Source organism: Podarcis pityusensis, assembly GCF_964106645.2.
Source record: "Podarcis pityusensis genome assembly, chromosome: 7".
NCBI classification, from domain to species: Eukaryota; Metazoa; Chordata; class Lepidosauria; order Squamata; family Lacertidae; genus Podarcis; species Podarcis pityusensis.
Genome location: NC_138031.1, coordinates 81,115,375 through 81,136,229, shown reverse-complemented (window position 1 = coordinate 81,136,229; position 20,855 = coordinate 81,115,375). Strand labels below are relative to the sequence as shown.

At 42.2% G+C, this 20,855-nt stretch overlaps 1 protein-coding gene across 2 annotated transcripts in view; it reads left to right on the top strand.

Moving 5' to 3' along the window:
- The window catches only part of LPCAT1 (lysophosphatidylcholine acyltransferase 1), a 58,962-nt gene that overhangs the window by 1,243 nt on the left and 36,864 nt on the right, over nucleotides 1–20,855 (top strand). Inside the window, exons 1-3 of one of the 2 annotated variants that reach the window (XM_081014870.1) lie at nucleotides 12,776–12,863; nucleotides 15,307–15,449; nucleotides 17,728–17,942. In XM_081014870.1, coding sequence (XP_080870996.1) covers nucleotides 15,316–15,449; nucleotides 17,728–17,942 — 349 coding nt within the window. In that variant the 5' untranslated portion in view covers nucleotides 12,776–12,863; nucleotides 15,307–15,315. Of the gene's footprint in view, nucleotides 1–12,775; nucleotides 12,864–15,306; nucleotides 15,450–17,727; nucleotides 17,943–20,855 lie in introns of those variants that run through there. The other variant, XM_081014869.1, reaches the window with a different exon arrangement.

Here is a 20,855-nt window from a genome sequence, read left to right as displayed (position 1 = left end):
GAGGCGCCAAGGTCCGCCGCTGTATGTAGTGCTCCTTGCACCCTTGGCAAGGAGCTGTATTGGCACACACATATGGGGGGGTGTCACTTTACCACAACAGCCGTATTAGAAATTACTACGTTTTACAACTACTCCAAGTGTCCAGAGTGGGTGGCGAGGCGAGGAGGAAGGGTGATAAAAAAATTTGCACGCCTTTGTGTGAGAAAGATGGGAAGCTTCTGTGTTCGATGACGCCATGACAGCAGCGGCACATCACCACAAACATATACAGTGGTACCTCTGATTACGTACTTAATTCATTCTGGAGGTCCCTTCTTAACCTGAAATTGTTCTTAACCTGAACCACTACTTTAGCTAATGGGGCCTCCCGCTGCTGGCATTCCGCCGCTGCACGACTTCTGTTCTCATCCTGAAGCAAAGTTCTTAACCTGAGGTACTATTTCTGGGTTAGTGGAGTCTATAACCTGAAGCATATGTAACCTGAAGCATATGTAACCCGAGGTACCACTGTACTGCACACTGTACGCTCCATAGCGTGGCAGGTGATTTCTGCAGCCCCCCTGGGCCTGGGTCCCATCGGGACCGGTTTCGCCAACCCCCAGGTACACCTCTGCCCCCTCTATAGGCAAGTGCTTCCCATGGCCTCCCATGGCCTTTTCCCAAGGAAGAGCTGGTAGGAAGTGCCTTAGGTTGTGGCTACTTGTTGAAGGTACCCAGAGTGCTTTCTTCCAGTGGCATCCAACCCTTCCTTGTCTGCCTTAATTGGTCTGGAGTGGGAAAGACAGATGGTGGGAAGTTTGCCTATGCGGCTAGGCAGTGCAGGCATCTTGGTCAATGTGGCTGCCGGTGCCAAATAAGCCCCAGACTCCCTCTAACCTTTGGAGCTGAAGAGGTGGGGCAGGGATTGTCATGCGGTTACTAAGACAGTCGCCCACCTTGCCCACAGCTTCATGCCTTGGGAGGAAGACTGGCTGCTCACAGTCTCCACAGGACAGCACCATGCTTTGTCATAGTGAATGTGGCAAGTGGGAATTGCTGAAGCCTGCTAAAGCCTACTCCTAACCAAGGTTCTCAGAAATAAGGCTCATTCTCAGCACAGCTGATTTGTAAGCATGCTTAGAATTGCAAAGTAGTCCAAAAGCAGTCCTGGAGTTGGGACTCAAGAGAGGCTCTGGTGTTCTTCACACCTCCTATTCCTTGTTTGTATGATGAGAAAGACCATCTCATGTCTTCTCATTTGTGTCAAGGAAATAAACAACTATCTTACTTTTAGAAGACATCTGAAGGCAGCCCTGTTCACAGAAGTTTTTAATGTTTGAAGTTTTATTCTGTTTTTAGACCTCTGTTGGGAGCCACCCAGAATGGCTGGGGAAACCCAGCCAGATGGGCAGGGTATAAATAGTGTTGTTGTTGTTGTTGTTGTTGTTGTTGTTGTTGTTGTTTGTAATAGGGACTGTATTAGTGTCCAGCCCCTGCCTCACTTTAGTGCCCTTAATTTTCCTGCACTGTCCAAGAACAGAGACATGAGGTTTGATAAATTCTCCTCGCTTTATTGAGGTGCCCATATCAGAATCTTCCCTGGGCCATATACGGCTTTAAAATGAAATATGATATCTAGCCACCATAAATCATAGTCCTATCTGATCTTAAAAGTTTTTGTTACATTGGAACAAATTGGCCTCATTTAGATTCTAGTCTTCTGTCCATAATACCTAGCACTAGATGTTCATAGAATGTCCAAAATGAGCACAGGAGAAGTTATGGTATTCTACTGTGCCAGAACAATAGTAGCATACCAGTGCTGAAAAGATTTGCCCCATAAGGATAGCACCCAAACTTACTTTTTTCTCACCTCATGGGACCAATATTTTGGCAGTCCTCTCAGCTGCTAGGACTTGTTGGCATGGGGTTCCTCACCCCTCTTCTAATCAATGTTTGTGCTATGCACACTGATTCCTACTTTCTGCAAGCCAGTTGTGACTGCTGTTTTGACCCATACTCCACTCGCAGAAAGAACAGCGAAGTCCATACAGTTATACTATGCAAACTTTCCTGCAACCTGGTACTTTTTCTTAGGCACTGTTTCCCACACTTCCAGCTGAATGATGAAAAATGGTAGTGCAGAAGTGAACATGGAGAGGAAAGAATTGTCCAGTATCACTTCATTCGTAGCTTCTGGCATTTGCCTTCCTCTGACCAGAGGATGCACTTTTAAACTTTGGTAGTATGTTGCATCAGGCATCTTTCATAATCATGTCTAACTATGTTTTGAACACCCACACAGAGACAGACAGCGCAACCACTTTTTTTGGAAATAACCATGAATGACACCTGGAAAGCACTATTTAGACTATTTTTTGATCTCTTGTGGCAGTGAATTTTGTACGCTAACATTGTATTGCATGAAAATGCAACTTCCCCCCATCTTAACCCGCTTTAAATTTCCTTAAGTATTCCTTAGTTTATTGTCGGATGGAGAAAACTTGAGCAATAGCCCTCTATTCACATTTTCCTTGATTCTTGGCTATACTTCTTTCATTAGTGCTTTTTTCCATTGATTTGGTTTTTTTAAAAAAAAAAAACAACTTGCTTGAATGATACAAAATCTTATCTTTCTGTGTGCCCTTTTCTAATTCTGCTGGAAGGCAACAAGAATTACACATGAAATTAAAAGGTTTGTCGCCAGTAGGAACGCTCTGGCAGTTGCTCTGACAACTTCTCATGTGGGCTAGGAAAGAGGTGACTAACCTGTGTCCCTCCATATATTGCTGGGCTCAGGCTCCCATCAGCTCCAGCCAGCTTGCATGGTCAGGGATAGGGGGAATTGTAGTTCGCAACATCTGGAAGGCCAGAGCTTTGTCACTCCTGGACTAGGGCAAGAAGAGGATGGCAATTAGCAGACTAAGTCACAACATAAATGAGTGAAGCCTCCCCCCACCCCCCACATGTGCTGGAGGGCTGGGCCATGGGTGCAAGCAGCAACAAAAACATCTGGCTAATAAGCCAGGTAAAAACTTACGGACCTCTGTGAATGCCCCAGTTTTGGTTTCCAATAGGCATCCGGTTGGCCACCATGAAACCAACAGGCTGTTCTTATGTTCTTATAGAACCACTATATTTTCTGTGTTACACCATAATCCACTCTAGAGAAGTGTAAGCAGAACTCTACTCATATAGCAGTGCCTTCTCCCGTCTGCACCCCTACTATAGCCTTCTGAGCCCCCTGAAAAGCTGCTCTTGAGGGTTAGGGGCACTCTCCCAAATTTCATGCAATGATGAGACCACAGTAACGGAGGGGGGGGCAAGTGGAAATCAGGATCCCATCTTCTGCCCCTTTCCCAGTTGCCTAACCAATGTTTAAGAAAGATGCATTTTGCAAACTAATTAATTGTTTACTGTGTATAATGTTTTTAAAACCATCCTGGCTTCAACTGAATTGATTTCCTGATTGTAGAACAGGAATTCTCAGAATATCTATAGAGGCAAGATGTATTGATATAAATCACTAAGAAGAAGCATGGTTTAAACCAGGTTTCCCATTGCAACTTCATGTGGTTTCTAAACTGTTATGCATACTAATTGGTTAATAGGTTTTGGTTGGCATCTGTCTGTCTCAGGAGAAAATGGAGAAGTGCATCATTGATATTAAAGCACATTAATGTACCACTCTGCAAAGTGTTTATAATATCTGGGAATGTATGTTTTGTATATGTGCGCGCACACAAACAAACAAACAAACGTGGGGCCAGTTTTCTTGCAGCTGCCATAGTCTGAAACAAGTAGTGTACTGGTGCATGCTGCTCAGTCAAGCCCACTTGGCTGTTCAGTTTTGAGAGCTGGGAAGCTGGCTTAGCATTACATACAAACTAGCGTTCATGGTTTGTTCCTCTCAAGCAAACCATGAGTGGAGAATCCAGGGTCTAGAAGACAACTTTAAACCATGTTTTTACATTCTGACTTCCTTGGAAGCTATTAACCAGTTTCCCAGTTCAATATAAGCTATGGTTGACTTATCCCACACTCATTCAAAGTGCACAAAGGTTGTGCACACATTTGCTTATTAAGTCAAAGTTTGATCAAATTCAAACACGGTCTCTCCTTACCTAATAGCTACCACCAGCCAAATCCTACCATGGCTTGGCGAGGGTATAGAAGAGAGAGGTTGAGGTGGAGCTGGACACAGGTTCGTTGATGGAAGCTAGTGGCCAAGGCATAGAGAAAGTTACTGTAGATTGGACTCAGGTTAAGAGGCAACTAGTCTGGATATGAACCTTCTTTGTGTTGGTGTAATAAGAATGTATCAGATGGATGGCTATCTCAGATTTCTGTACAGTACTACATTTGCCAAATCTTATTCATCTTAAAAGATCTATTTGTGTTCCCATGGCTGAATCACTTTGGTTCATAGTCATCTTGTGACCAAGACCCAAGTACCATGTTTCTCATCTGTGGTTTCCAGCTGATGAATCCTCAGCAGACAGGAAAAGTAATCATTACCAGCTTCCAAATGCACGTTGGTATCGCTTATGGGGCATTATCCAGCAACAGTTAAGTATTCCTAAAACCTATACATTATAGTGGAATAGTTGACCTCCTTAATTTTAGGTGGAGTGTACTTGGAAGTTTCCATCTTAGCTTCATTGCTGCACCTTATACACATAACAGTTGGCAATGCTCACAACCTTCTGGTGCACTAACTGGTACCTGTTGGTTTCTGGAATTCTTGCAAAGAATGCTAGATAGCTAGATCTAGGGTCATCCTGTGTGCTTAAGCAAGACTCTACTCCTTCTCATCGAACATGATTCATTACGCCTTAGCTAATAAGAGATCCCGAGCATGCTGCCTTGATTTGTAAATTTAGAATGCATTAGTGGACAGTGTGGAGTCTAGTGCAGGGGAAAAAACAAATCACACATTACTGAAATCCGCTCACCCCTATTGTAAAATTTCAGCCACTAATCCTCCATATTTCTGAAAAATACTGAATATAATAGATCCTAAAACTTGTGCTTGGTAGAGTATTTGTTAAGTCATTTATGTGGGTTATGATTTCTAAAAAAGAGATTTTCCTATCACAATAGTCGCTCCCTCAAATAGTGTGTTCGGCTGCTGAGTGCTGACAAAATGGAGCCAACAGAGGGACGCTGAGAAACAAAAGGAAAGTATTAGGGGGACCGGAAAGTATCAAGAAATAACAACAAACAAAGCAAAATTTTGAAACAGCAGAGTATGGGGCAACCCTCCACTCACCATAAGCCCTATAAGCAGATACTATGTCTCAGATTTTGTTATATTTTGCCTTTTGTATTGATAACTTGATTTTTATGTACAGCACTCAGGATTCACACTTTGGCTGAACATGCACTTCATAAATTTTCTAAATAAATAAAATGAAAATTAAAAACTGGGAAAGGGCTGCCTGCAAGAAGAGGTTGTGGCTGCCTGCATCCCTTAACAGGTGGGAGGTGAGAATACATTGCATGTTACATTGCAGAGGCACTACTCCTCCCCATATACCTCTGCAGTGTAACATGCAATGTATTCTAACCTCCCACCTGGACCTCAATGAGGGTTTGAGATCTTTCAGCTGCCCTCACCTGGTTTAGCTGGCCAGTCAAACCTGGTGTGGCCGCTGTCGCATGCTAACAGCTTCCAGGAGCCAGAGGTGAGAGCCGAGTGCAGGGTGAGGAACAAAGGTGGTGCTCCTTCTGGGGTGGTTTGTCCAGGACCTCCATACACACTGTCTAGGCTTGTGCCCCAAGTAGGTCGCTTAAGTGCTCCTAACGCAGCGGTTTGACTTCACCTGCAGAGGAGCACTCCATTGTCTCTGAGACAGACGGATGGCAGCAATACATTGCAGCACTTTGTTGCAAGTTCCACTTGTTCCCTCTAATAGCCAACTAAACCAGTTCATTAGCCCCCCCCCCAAAAAAAAAATCAGGTAGTGTTTTCTTTAACATACTCCTTAGATCTGTAATGGGGTGCCTCTAAGCACCATGGTGCCCTCAGATATGCCCCTTGGCCAAGACCTACTGCCCCTCCCCGTTCTTATAAAATGAGTTTTCCTGGTTTCTTTTACCATGGGTGCTGCTGAGCTGGCTGGAAAAGAAAGTGCAGGCATTCATCCACATCCATCCTCTTAACTTCTTTTCTTCCAGAATGCCCCATGTTGGGTTGCCTTGCTTCCATTTTGGTTCGTTTTGTGGCAGTTGTTGGCGTTATTATCTTCTTCTTCTTCTTTCCTTTTTTGTGGGTTTGCCTACTTTATCTTTTGCATTTCAGCTGCTTTTTCTTTTGTTTGTTTGGAAGACACTTTGCCTGGTTTTTTTTGTAGGGGAGGGTGGCTCACTTGCCCTTTTTTGACAGTATTTTGTGTGTTCTTGGAGTGTAGATGTGTTGCCTGTTTTGGGGGTCTGAGTTTCACCCAGTTGTTTCCTGTTAAATGGGTATTGCAGTTTCTTAGATTCCCATACATACTCCCAGGTGCAAAATTGACATAGGAGTTCATAGATGCATGTAAATTGAGAGAGAAATATACTTGTTTCTCTACTGCCAAATCATAAAATGACCGTGGTGGTGTTCAATAGAAGCATTAAAACATTACAAAATCCAGAACAAATGATTAAGACTGGATCAAATTAATTATCTGAAAATACTTGTTGAAACAGAAACCTTTTCAGCAGGCAACAAAATGTCAAAATTCTTTCTTAATTCATTAGAAGCAGTGTTTCAAAGTACGAGTGCCACTATGCTAAAAGCAGGCATCCCCAACCTTCGGCCCTTCAGATGTTTTGAACTACGATTCTCATCATCCCTGACCACTGGTCCTGTTAGCTAGGGAGCATGGGAGTTGTAGGCCAAAACATCTGGAGGGCTGCAGGTTGGGGATGCCTGGCTAAAAGCCTTAGTTTGCATAGAAACCAAACAATTATGTGATAACTGTGGAGCAATTAGGAGGGTTTCTCTGGGTGATCAGTGATCTGGCCAGTGTATAAGGAACAAAGTGGTTCTTCAGGTAACCTGGTCCTAGGTCATTTAAAACCTAACAGTAATATCTTGAACTTAGCTCAGCAATGTATTGGCAGCCAGTGCAATGCAATATGTCTCTATTTCCCAGTTCTCAGATCATCTCTCATAACAGCCTCAGATGTAAAGAACTCAGTCTCTCCATATATTTTCTTCTCAGAGGCACACTCAATTGGCATTTATTGGTGCATGTAAAACAAGATCAAAGTACGTTGGTGTTTTGCCTACTTCTCTTCAGTTTTCCCTTTGTACTAGTAGTGATGAATATCTCTTCTCAGTGCAGGTAATAATTTTTATCATGAAGTATTTGAATCCTAAACTGATTAATCTGGCATTTATTTTGCCCAGAGAGCCAGCTGCCATTTTCAAAGTTATCCAATTAGTCTTGGCACCTTCTACATGTGATGAACCCATGCTGCAGTACAGTCTGTTTGTAATTTCCTGCCACATCATTAATTAATCTTTTCTCTGATATCCATTCCAGGGCCTTGCATACTACCAAAGTTAGCTCAATTGGCCTCTGATCATTTGAATTGATTCTATTTCTGTTTTTGGATGAGATTAAAGGTACAACGTTAGATATTTCCTATTTTGTAAGGTACCGTTGCTGACTTCTCTGAGAACCTGACTTTATGGGCAGGGTCATAATAAAATGTTTCATTCTTTGGTTCCTCCCTCATAAGATGGGCTTTGCCAAGCAGGAAACAGGATATGGCCAATTTCCTTCGGTGTCAAAAGCACAAATAACATTTCTTACCCCTGCCTCTGCTGCATGGTCTCAGTAAATCCAATCTAGGTTATGGCCATGGTTTCAGCATTTAAGAACAGCCCTGCTCAAGAAAATTTAATCTACTCTAGCGTCTGTTTCCAACAGTGGTCGTCCAGATACCCCCAGACAATGTAAGAACACATGCATCCTCTTCTATAGTAGCATCATAGAGGATCAAGCGCACAGAGCCAAGGGGTGTTGGCACCTTCCTGCACAGTCAACCTTGCTCTTAGCCATTATTGGATGGCTGTGCTTTGGAAGGACCCCTGCTGTACAGTTGAGTGGTGCAAAAGTCTTGTCCAAGGGGAGAAAAGCTTGCTTGAATGAGGTAAGAAGGGAAAGGTAAGGGTGCTCTTCGTGATCCATCCCATTGGTTTCTAGCAAAACAGTAGCTCAGGAAGCCACCACGAAAGGTTCAGTGGACTGGGCCTCCCCTGACTCATTCTCATTCAAGCATTGGGTAGGATACTAATAGTTTCTTGCGGGAAATTCTAAAAGCACGCCATAATGGTCTTCAGCACATAGTCGTAACTGCACTATCCTATGTCAGCTGTAGCAAAGGCAACCCATCTTAGTTCAAGGGAAGCTGGATAAGTCTACATGACTTGCTCCTTCACAATGTGCTCCTCAAACTGTTGCAACATAGGATTCTGTTTAGGACTATTTTGTTTAAGTGTGCAGTTTTTATGAGCCTGGTTTTTTAAAGGTAAAAAAAAGGGTGAACATAATTTCTATACCTTCAGTTTTAAATGCTTAAATGATTTCCAGATCTTATATTTTACTCCAAGAAGACCCATTTATTGCTGCAGAAGCAATCACTCAGATCACTTTTAAAATAAAAGACTGTTAAGTATTTTGCAGTCTCTAAGTGTATCTAATGTCCCTGCCAGTTTTAATAGTGGCATGGTGACTTCTTGTTTTTGAATTTCTTCGCAATATACTATTTAAAATCTGCACTCAGGAAGTTTATTCCATGTCTAAAAACATAATGTGATCAGGGTTAATAGATGTGTATAATATGCTGAGAATCTGAGAGCAGGTCTAGTATACATGTGTGTAAATCTTTTCTTGTTTACATATTAAATGTGGGAGTGTTTTGTAGGAGCATTCGCCTGACTTTAAATTATAAAGAAGGAAGTTTCCCTGAATATAACCCATGCCCTACAAGCAATAATTTCTCCAGTCAGAAGAATACTTGGCAAGGACAGAAAGTAAAAATATAAACTTTTTTGGGGGGGGAGGATTACAACAAAAAGTTAGGGCTAGTGCAAAACCTTTTAACAGAATAAAGCATTGACATTAAATCTTACTCAGTAAGGACCTCTAGTATTTCTTCCATTAGCAGGAATTATTGGTAAAAAGCTGTTTTTTTACTGCATCATAGCTGTCTAGGAAGATTTAGGCGGTTAGACAACTTAAGTGGTTTTAAACAAAAGTTGTTAAGAAATGTACTCAGAATTTAGGGAATTTCGTTCATTGCACTGAAAAAAAGCTGTACTTTTGGTGAAAGGCTTAGTTTTCTAGTGTGAAAATCAAAGGTTTGTGTCGCAGTATTAGATACAGCAGCTGAGGCATATTGCTGATAGTTCTAAAGGTTCTCTGCAGGTCCCATATATCTTAAAGAACATACTCACTGCTTCAGAGTGAAGATGGTTGATTTATTTTTCTGGTTCCAAGCAACTGGACGTAATCCTATTTTTCACAACTTTCTATTGCTGCTATAAATAACTTCAGCATGCCATGTTACTTTTCTACAGAATATATGCTATACAAATTCTATTTTTTGTTGTATTATATGATGTGGTTTTGACAGTGTGCATGGAGAAAGTAGAATTGTTTTGCGTTCCTTTTTTAACCTGCAAGAGCTTACATGCCCTCATCCTTTTGATAGCTGGTTTTGTCTGTTGTTCGACTGAGATAGCATTTTAATGCCACTTAATCAGTCAGGCAAACTGATCCTTCGGGTAGTTCTCTGGCATAAATATTGAAACGAACGGAGTTTGTTAACAGATTCCTTGACCTTGTTCGTTTCAGGTAACATAATTCTGAAGCCCAAATCAGTTCTGAAAGCTTAGTCAGATAATTCTTGTTAATGATCAGTATCTCATAATCTAAATTCTTTCTTGCGTACCTGAATAAGGCTGCAGTCCTGACCTCACTTATCTAAGAGTAAGCCCCATTGAATTAAATCGGACTTAGACTGGAATAGATGTGGTTAGGATTGCACTGTTAGTGTGATGTTTCTTTAAAGCAATCTTGTGTTGAACCGAGTACATATTTGTTGCCGAGGCAGTTCATATCAAGGTCCTTAATTGTAAAGTTTAATCCTGTGCAGCTGCAACTGCTTTCTGGTTGAATGTGTTTGTAAACATACATGCCATTATTGGTAAGGTAAGGTGCTTCACCTGTGGCTTTTAGTATCTGGGAACTGGTTTGTGTGAATTTCTTTACATCAACCCACCAGTGCATTACCTCTTCTCCTATTGTAGTGAATGAATGTTGTGCCCTCTGTTGTAAGAGAATAAGGCTGCATACACAATATTTCTTTGAAGCACTTTTCTCTCTCTCTCTCTCTCTCTCTCTCTCTCTCTCCCTCTCTCCCTCTCTCCCCCGAATTCTGGACTCTGTAGTTTGCTAGGAGTTGCTGGGAATTTGTAGCTGTGAGGAGTAAGCTATAATACCTAGAATTATTTGAGGGAAAGAATGTGCTTCAAATGTTCTTTAGAGATATATGTGGTGTGCTTGCAGCCTCAAAAACAGTTGACTGCATTTCTGTCACTTTGTCTAAGCTTGCAGCCTTGAATCGGAAGAAGTTAATATTAAAATTAATTGTGCTATCATTATGCAACTACATATGTAAAGCCGTTCAGCTGAATATGCTACAAAAATAGTTTGATGCGTGCCAGGAGCCTCAGCCAGCAATCTTCTTCTGTTTGTTCTTTAATGGCCTATTGTCTTGGGTATTAACAGTCTTACGACTGGAGTGTACAGTTCTGTGCTCAGCCTTTTACCACTGTTCCTAGTTATTGCAAGACACCACAGACTTGCTGGAGGAACTGCAGTCCAGAAACGCCATTCTGGCCACCACAGATATATGTAGAAGTCCCAAACACACATTTTCCATGCAAAGTTGGGCTATAAACCATCAGAAACACTAAGCATCTAGCTACTGAGCTTAATTGCTTTGTTTCACAGTTGCAGGTAGTCTGCATCTTCAAGTTAGTGGTCTTGCTTCAGTGTTGCCCCATGGTATACTTATTGCTGAATTAGAACAGTCTTTCCTTAGTTCCTGACCTCAGTTGCCTCTCTGATACCTGAATTGCATCAGTGATGACATCATAATCTAGTTCCATAAGCACACAAACACAATCTTATACCATATTGATGGCTACACATACCTATATGCTTCCAGCTGCCATCCATAGCACACAGCACAATTCATTGTCTGTAACTACCCCCTAGGACGGGAGCCACAAACTCATTAGGGCCTGTGGGACATTTGATAATCTTAAACTGTTAATGGGCACTAACAGAGTACCGAGTTTGCACAGAAGAAAGCTGCTGGTGCTCAGAAGGCCACCCCCTCAAAAATAGCCATCTCCCAAAACAAATAAAAGACAAGAAGCAAGCGCACACACAAAAAACCCCAACCACACAACCCCCAAAAAGCAACAATGACAACCCACAAACCTTTAAAATTTTTAAAAAATAATAATGGAAAGGGGCCTTGGCAGGGGCCGGGGGGTGGGGTGGAAGATGCCATAATGGCCTAAGATACAGCTGCACTCGCTCCAGTCCTTCAGGCAGAGACTGGCAGGATTTACATCAAGTATTATTGAAACTACAGTACTGGCTTGAGCTACAGTATAGCAGCACCCACACACCCCAGCCACACTAAAGGGGGTTGGATTGGGCAGAAGCATCTGGTGTCACTCTGCCAGCACAGAACTGCCTGTTCTGCCTGCTGACTAGGTGAACAGAAATGGCACTATAGCAGGATCCTTGCCAGCAGCAGTCTGCAGAGAATTGCAAACTTGGGCTTCCAGGGAGGGGCTGAGGCAGCCTGGGATCTGCTGGCTCCCAAGCTGCTCCATTTTGCAGTCACTAGATGGCAACATGCGCAATCCAGACTGGAACACCAATTTGCCTGCCTTCTCCCCAGGCCAGCATCAGTGCACCATAGTTTCCAGGCAGGTTTGGAGTATGGTGTTGGTTTCCTCCATTGGTTATTGAGTATTAACATTTCATATGGAACAGATGCCCTTGGGAGGTGGTTGACACTCCTTCCTTGGAGGTTTTTAAGCAGAGATTGGATGGCCATCTTTCATGGATGCTTTAGTTGAGATTCCTGCATTGCAGGGGGTTGGACTAGATGACCCACAGGGTCCCTTCCAACTCTATGGTTTTATGAAGTGTGTGATTTGTGTCTGTGTCTGTGTGCGGGTGGCGCTGTGGGTTAAACTTGCTGATCAGAAGGTCGGCGGTTCGAATCCCCGCGACGGGGTGAGCTCCCGTTGCTCGGTCCCTGCTCCTGCCAACCTAGCAGTTCGAAAGCACGTCAAAGTGCAAGTAGATAAATAGGTACCACTCCGGCAGGAAGGTAAACGGCATTTCTGTGTGCTGCTCTGGTTCGCCAGAAGCGGCTTAGTCATGCTGGCCACATGACCCGGAAGCCAATAAATCTCGGCCAATAAAGCGAGATGAGCACCGCAACCCCAGAGTCAGTCACGACCTAATGGTCAGGGGTCCCTTTACCTGTGCATTTATCCTTTTGCCCAGACGCAGTCTGGTTTTGTCTGTCAGAGTTTTCCTTTGTCCATACTATGGGTAGTCTTCATCCTCTTCAAGATATGCTTGTGAGTTGCTTGGTGTCCTCATATTCTGTTTGATACATAGGCAGTGATGTAACAGCTGTTTCTCAGTACATACATTACATGATGTGTCACAATGCAAGAGGTGGCTTTTCTTTCATTTCCTCTTTCCATGCAGCTATTTCTCTTTTTAAAATTCTGTTTACTTAAATCTTAGCCAGGCTGCAGCCCAGCAGTTGTTACTGGTGTGGCATAGGTACAGAGAGCATAATCCTACAGATCTATAGGCAGAAATCAGTAGAAATTATATTAAAGCTCACTTGTTTTGTATGACTGCATCATACAGTCTTTCCTTCCACTGCCAAAAATAGCTTACAATCTCTTTACTACATGTAGTTCCAAGTATTGTGATGTAAATAATATGGGGACGGACAGAGACAGGAAGGGTAACTGAATTGTAATGGGAAAACAGCCAATGCTTTTCTATTTGTATTAATTATATAACAGAGTTTTAAAAGATGCCATGTTCATGCCGCGTTTCATTAAGATCGTTCATAGTGGGTTGCTGCCGTATGTGTTCTCAAATTGTCAATCTTTTACTCAGCTAGAAACAAATTCAGGCTTCTTCCTGGATAGCAGACAAATAGCTTTCCAGGTCAATGAAGCATTAGTTCATCTGTGTTGTGTTTGAGCTTAGGATGCAATTAGGTGAAATTACAATGGCTTGTAATATCAGATTTCTGTTGGACTATGACTAACATTGGATATCACCGTGCATGCCTTTGCTTGTTAAAAACTTGCAGAAGCTTACTGGAGCAGACTAGATGTGCAACTAGATGTGTTTGCAATCTATGTATTAGCTACAAGCACACTAATACCTTGTGTACCAAGGGATTTTTGGCAGGAAATTGAAAATTAAGATTTGGTCACTCCAGTGGGTTTCTCAAAGTTTACAGCAACTGTACCAAAAGTTCTAATAAATGTTGACTAGGAACATAAGAAAAGCCCCCCAATGCACAAACCAAAGACAGTAGAGGTAAAATATAGTCACCATTGCTAAGTAGCCATTTATAGCTTTATGATCCATGAATTTTAAGCCCTTTAAGCTTGTGGGATCACTTTAGCCCATATACGTCATACCCAACCACTTCAGTCTGCAGAACTGGCAACTGTAACAGGTGCCATGTAATATTTCCACAGTTGTAAGAAATCCATATTTTAGCGTGGCAGGGCCTGCCCTGTAGAACTCCCTGTCTATTGACATCTGGGAGGCGACTCTGTTGTACTACTGTCTATGCCTTCTTAAAGCATTTTTTTTATTTAGTCAATCCTATTGAGACCTGTAGGTGTTGATGTGCTTTCATCTATTTTACTGTTACTTTTAATTATCTTTATTTTTTATTGATATTTTTAATTTTTCTTGTAAATCACTTACAGCTTGGCAGTATATGCATTTTGTTAAGTAAAACGCATTTTGTCTAATCCTCTTTTAGAAGTCATCCTGTTTGGTGATCATCACTGTGTATTGGGAGAGCGAATTCCATAACTATGCACTGTGCAAAGTGATAATTCCTAGTACAAATGAATGAAATCAGGGTCCTTAGTAACTTGGAGTAGATCTACTCTAAGAAGCAATTATTAACGTCACTATGCAAGGCAACAGAAGTCAGTTGTGTTAAAGGAAAGCTCTCTGTGCTCTTAACTCTGTGTGGACTGTGGCACCAACCACTGTGGGGTTTATCTGATTCTAAAAAATTATTTCCCCACATGCAAACCCCATCTTGAAATCATTGCAAACCCCATCTTGAAATCTGACAGCTGCCCTGTGTGCTTCATTTGAGTATAATGGTGTTTGCTGCTGGGATTTCTTCATTCCCAGTTTGGACAGGGATAGAGTCAGGGTGAATGGGTGCCATAAAAACTAAGGTGTGAAAAACATGGCTGCATAGCTATTCACTCTAGGTGTTATTTCAGATTCTTTCTTCAACTTATTTTCCCTTACAACCTGCCCTGGACCTCTTGGAATGTGGGTGGGGGGTGGGAGCGGGGAGGGGGAGGGGGAGGAAGAGTTCTTGTGTGATACTTCCTGCTCGCTCTTTTAGTCCACAGCTGGATAAATGCTTTTGGCAGAGTGTTGTATGTGTGTTTGGCTGTGTATTCCTGCTTAACTAAATCAGGGGTCCCTCAGACCTTGGGGGGGGGCAGACTATATTTTTTTGGATGGGGAATGAACGAATTCCTATGCCCCACAAATAACCCAGAGATGCATTTAAATAAAAGGACACATTCTACTCATGTAAAAACACGCTGATTCCCAGACCGTCCATGGGCCAGATTTAGAAGATGATTGGGCCGGATCCGGCCCCCAGGCCTTAGTTTGCCTACACATGAACTAAATCATCCTGGGGAATACTACAGGCTTTTACTAAACCAGAATTGGGAATACATCCAGAACTGTCAATATCTTCTTGCTACTTACTTAAGAAGCATTTTTCCCGATTTGGTAAGAAAACGAGTGTTTCAACCACAATTTTAAATAGTGTCTACTTCATATAGGTACCGTTTTGGTGGCTGTCGTCTTTGTTATAATGTGTTAGATTTACCTGATCATCAGCAAAAAGCAACCACGTTTACAAACGTTGTTTGCCTTGTGTCTACAGTCCAATCTTAAAAGAACCAAATTCCTTGGATTTTTGCAGATTGCCTTCATGACGCTGACCCTGTTCCCCATCCGGCTGTTTTTTGCTGCTTTCATGATGTTGCTGGCCTGGCCTTTTGCATTCATCGCATCCATTGGACCTGCTGACAGAGAAATAGAAAAACCCCTCTCCTGGTGGCGAAAGTAAGTCACTGAGCCCATTTGGGTTTGCTAACATCTACTTGGAGTATACGGTAATTCAAGAAGTGAAATTGGCACGGGTTACTAATTTGATATATTTCTCCTCATAGTGGTGAAACTGACATATTGCACAATAAAAACATCGTTTCCCCCTAACGATGAATCACTTGTATATTTAACCCCCAGTGGCAGCTGTCTGTACTGAAAAGCATCTTCAAGAGAGGCTGGCATTAAGCAGAGAAGTAAGCTGGTGGGGGAGGAGGCAGCATTAACCTTTTTGCAACCTTTTCCTTCTCTGCTTCCTAACCTTCCTCTGGAGGTTCTGGGCAAGCATTTTTAAGACGAAGCACATTTCTGGAACCTCGCAAGGAGAAATGGGTAGGTGAGGTTTTGCAGGAGGGAAAAGGGTTAATCATTCATGCCTCTCTCACAGCTTCTGTGCTGAAGCTCGCCCCCCCCCCAAGCTGGTTTTCACTACGGAGAGCAGCTATCAGGATTTAAATAGGTGCAATGTGAATGTGAACAGTTTATTTCCCCTGGCTGATGTGCGTTAAGTTCAGTGTCTGTCCTGATTCTTTTTCACTGCGTCCCCATTCGCATAAACTGCTTAACTGCTTTATTTGGTACCCAAAGATGAGTTGCCGGAAGTGTTTACAAGATCTTGAGGGTGCTTCTTCTTCTGGAAGATTTTCCATTATCTCTACGTGCTGTGCTGTGCAATGTTAATCCCAGGATTAACGGAGGGTACATCTGATTGGTTAAAAACACAAGAGAGTTGCTGAGCAATGCTGTCTTTCTGAATAGTCATGAGAAACAACAATATCGAAAACCGTGCCCTGTTATCTCCATGGGATGGTTTGTCAGCTTAGAAAAGTACCGTATTTTTTGCTCTATAAGACTCACTTTTTCCCTCCTAAAAAGTAAGGGGAAATGTGTGTGCGTCTTATGGAGCGAATGCAGGCTGCGCATCTATCACAGAAGCCAGAGCAGCAAGAGGGATTGCTGCTTTCACTGCGCAGCGATCCCTCTTGCTGTTCTGGCTTCTGAGATTCAGAATATTTTTTTCCTTGTTTTCCTCCTCCAAAAACTAGGTGCGTCTTGTGGTCTGTTGCGTCTTATAGAGCGAAAAATACGGTACCTGAAAGGGGAAGGGAACTGGTTAAATGTCTCGTCCTGACAGGTGCCTGTTCCAGTATTCCCTGGAGAGATATCCACACAGCGTTTGTAAATACTTCTTCAGCTGTGGCCAAAGAAGTTGCAAGCATTTCTACAGCATGTTGTTCCCTTTTCTCTTAACCCAAGCCATGCTTTGTGGGGCAGGAAAGCTTGAAGGCACTGCAGCTCCAAGTTACAAATAAATGTAGCAAGGAGGTTATAGAACAGCTCACAGAATACTAAAATTTATATCTTTAGGCACCAGGCGAAAACATTTCTCTTTAACCAGAACTTTGGCTGATTAACATTCTATGTCCTTTTAAATGGAAGGGGGTTATTGGTTTCTTTTTGTTTTTATTATGCATCCTTTGTGATCTTCAGATGAAAGGTGGTATACAAATTTAATAAACAGCAGCAGCAACAACAAATTTCCTCTGCCTGAATTGTTGGGCGTATACATCCAAAGTTAGTTCATTTCAGATTGTGCCCATTAAAATTAATGGACATAATTAACTTTGGTCCATTGATTTCAACGGGCCTAACATAACTTGGATAAAACTCTTTTGAGTTTATAGAAAACCAATATTGTCTTTATAGTTGGAGTGCGTACCCATCTTAGGATATCATCATAATTGGAAATGATAGCTTAATAATTATAAACTATCCTACAGCTAGCTGGGGGAGAATGAGCAGAGAAAAATAGTCACCCAGTTCTTTGCATGAGCATCTATTAAATGAGAGTGCACTCTGTGGATATATTTGTTTTGGGTTGTTGTTTTTGCCTGCTTTGGCCCACCCTCTGTGATTTCCACTGATGAAGATAGACAGGTGACAGGCTGCCTTTCTAAAGAGACAGTTTGTACCTCTTCTGCAGTGATGCTCCCTTCGACCTTTTGGGGTAAGATGAAGTAAAATCTGCCATGGGATTGTTAAACTGGAACCTATTTAACCACATTTGAATTCCCTGACTTAACAAAACCGTGTTAAAACGCAATCAGAAAATGAGGAAGCAAAGTGCTTTTTAAAAGAAACTCTTATTTCTTGGTTTTCTTGGAAATAGCTTATGTAGTTAATCGTGTTCAAAAGGATTAACACTTCTGCATTTGTGCTGTCTAATTATTTTCAGGTTTGTGGATGTCATGCTGAAGGCCATCATGAGGACCATGTGGCTTGCTGGGGGATTCCACTGGATAAATGTGAAGGGCAGGCAGGCCTTGCCCACTGAAGCAGCAATATTGACTCTGGCTCCACATTCCTCGTACTTTGATGCTATACCTGTAACAATGACCATGGCCTCCATTGTCATGAAAGCAGAAAGCAAAGATATTCCTGTTTGGGGAAGTAAGTCAAAGAAAGCTTTACTTTCAAATAAGGGCCACGGAGATTTATTTCGGCAACGGAACGTATTCTGGGAATGTGGGAACCACCGCAGAAAAGGGCCCCTTCCTGGTTGCTGGCAGAGGAATATTTGCAGCATGTGAGAAAACTAGGAGGGCCTCTGGTAATGACCTTAGGGGCCAGACAGATCCAAATGGGAGAAGCCGTTCCCTCGGGTAACCCACTCCTGAGTTGCTTGGATCAAAGCTGAAACCTGGCTTGGCACCAGATGGCGGGCAGTTCAGTTCTTTCAACAAAGGTGCTACATGACAGCAGCTTGACACATCGCTCAACAACCTACCAATGGCACTCTCTGCTTGTGCCAGCTTCTAGGCCACGCATACGAGCAGCTAAACATAGAGTGCCTATCAGTATGCCCCTTCGCCACCCCACCAGGTGTTTTCGCAATGTTTCCATTTCTTAATTTTATGTTCCTTCCTTCAGTAAGCACCGCGTTCTCATACATTAGATTATTCCGTTTTATCTTTGGGAGTCATACAGTGAGGTGAACCAGATTGAAAGATAGCAACTTGCCCAGGTTATCCAGTTGAGAATTTTGTGCGTGCACACTTTTAAAAGTCTCAAAGCAGTTTACAATGAAACATGCCAAAACATGTTAAACAATGTGCAACTTCAGTAAAATAACAATTAAAAACACACACGAAAGCTCAGGTTGATGACACTTGTCATCAAAGTTGCTGATGTGTCTGCAAGAATAAAAAAATGTTTCTACATGGTGCCAAAATGGTAGCAAAGTTGGTGCCAGCCAGATCTCCTTTCTCGCACTATGCACAATGGCCCACTAACTCTTTCTTAAGGAGCCAGCACTTCTATTTCGATATCAGAAGGAGTGTAAAGGGGGAGGATAAACATGATGTAGCCCTACATTTATTTCAGTAGCATCCAAGGGAGTTCAATAGCAAAAGGTTGAACTTTCATCTGTGCCTACAAAGTTTTTGTTAGTTCAAATGTAACTCCGTAGTTACAAAACAAGGAAGTGCAAAAACGAACCACAGATTTTCCCCTGATTGCGTTGTGTATTATGTAGCATGATGTGGTATCTTAAAATGAAGAAAGCAAAACCTCTGTGGGAGAGAGTGGGTATGGAGTGAAAAGGTCACCCCACCCCCGTCCCTCACTAACTGTTTGCTCTTTATTTCCCTCTCCTGCTTCAAAAAAATAAAAAATTAAAATCAGGGCACACATGCATATAATTAGTTCCTTGATTTTTTTACATTTGTGTTTTGAAAACATGGATAAGTTGAGGGGGGAAAGAAAATGATTTTTTGGTCACTTTGCCTGGTTGTAGTGCTTTTCATCTTGTAGCTATTGCATTTATGAATTTGTGTCTGTATGATTTTTGTCTGGCTGTGCGTGTAAATGGGTGTATTTAACCTGCTTTTGCCCATTTATAAATGGATTGCTAGACATTCTTTACTCTGCTTGTGTTGCAGAATATCACTGTGGAGGATTATGCATTGGGTGAACTCTTGGTCTTCCTCTCATCTAGACCTAAAATTCAGTGGGATGACTTTTGTTGTTAACATTTTGGCATTCTATTGCTGCTTTTCTGTACCTTTGAGGGAGTTGCATACACAGCCCTTTAACCATGTGTACATGACCTACATAAATATAGGAATTTAGTCTGCTGGTCATCTGTCTTAAATAAACTTGGAAGTTTTCTGGAGATTTAGCTCAGCCGCAGATTGTGGGACTTGATTTTTTTACCACTGTTGATGGGGGCAGGGAGAGAGAGAAGAGAATATTTAATTCACTTGAAACTTTGGGGGGCATGGAATCATTGAAAGCAGGGAGAGCACGTGCTATGAAATGTGACATGTATAATTTCACTAGTGTTATTTGGGGGTGGGAGACGGACCCTCCAACAGGTGGCAAAGATCAGGCTGTCCAAAGAGAATTTAGCGGCTTCCCTCCAGCGTTTTCCAAAGTTTGCAATAGTTTCCATGAAGACTATTGCAATGCAGTAAGGCATTGCTGCTGCTGAGTGATAAACGTCAACAATAAATTTCAGCATACCACCAATCTGTCTAACATAGTATGTAATAATGAGCTCTAAATGGCTGAAACCTCAAATCTACAACATTCCCACCACTTTCCTTATCTGGAGTTGGATGTGTGATTAAGGATAACCTGTTTGTACCGCTAGGAGTGATCTGACAGAGGTAGAATTGCTCCAACCCCAACCTTTCCACTTAAAATCCAGGGGCTTCTCTTATGCCAACTGGTTTTTGTTAGTTGTGTGAATCGCACAACACAATTCAAGATTCTGTGGTACTATAGGAGTATAGTCAGATGCTCTTGTCAGATTATTCATGTGGCTGGGGAAAGAGTAATCTCACAACCGTGTATATTTAGAACACTCAGGTGATGACACGCAGCTTGTCATATGCATTTGAGGTGATGAGCAGCGTTCACAATGACCCCAGGGAAAGTGAGCTAGAAATGCAGACTCCCTAGCAGACGTCTAGCAGTGTCTCCTTTGAAAAGATCCCTCCCATTATTTCAAGACTGTCAGTGGTGATGATAGTTATTGTTCTTAGGAGCTTTTCCTGAAAGGAACAAATAATTTGATTGCCTTTGAATGCAGGCCAAAATGGTTCTAGACTGGCTATAAAAGTTATAAATGTGATGTATTGCATTGCATGGATTTTATTATTCCTTATCACTATTTCAGTATTACCGTATTTTTTGCTCTATAAGACTCACTTTTTCCCTCCTAAAAAGTAAGGGGAAATGTGTGTGCGTCTTATGGAGCAAATGCAGGCTGTGCAGCTATCCCAGAAGCCAGAACAGCAAGAGGGATTGCTGCTTTCACTGTGCAGCGATCCCTCTTGCTGTTCTGGCTTCTGAGATTCA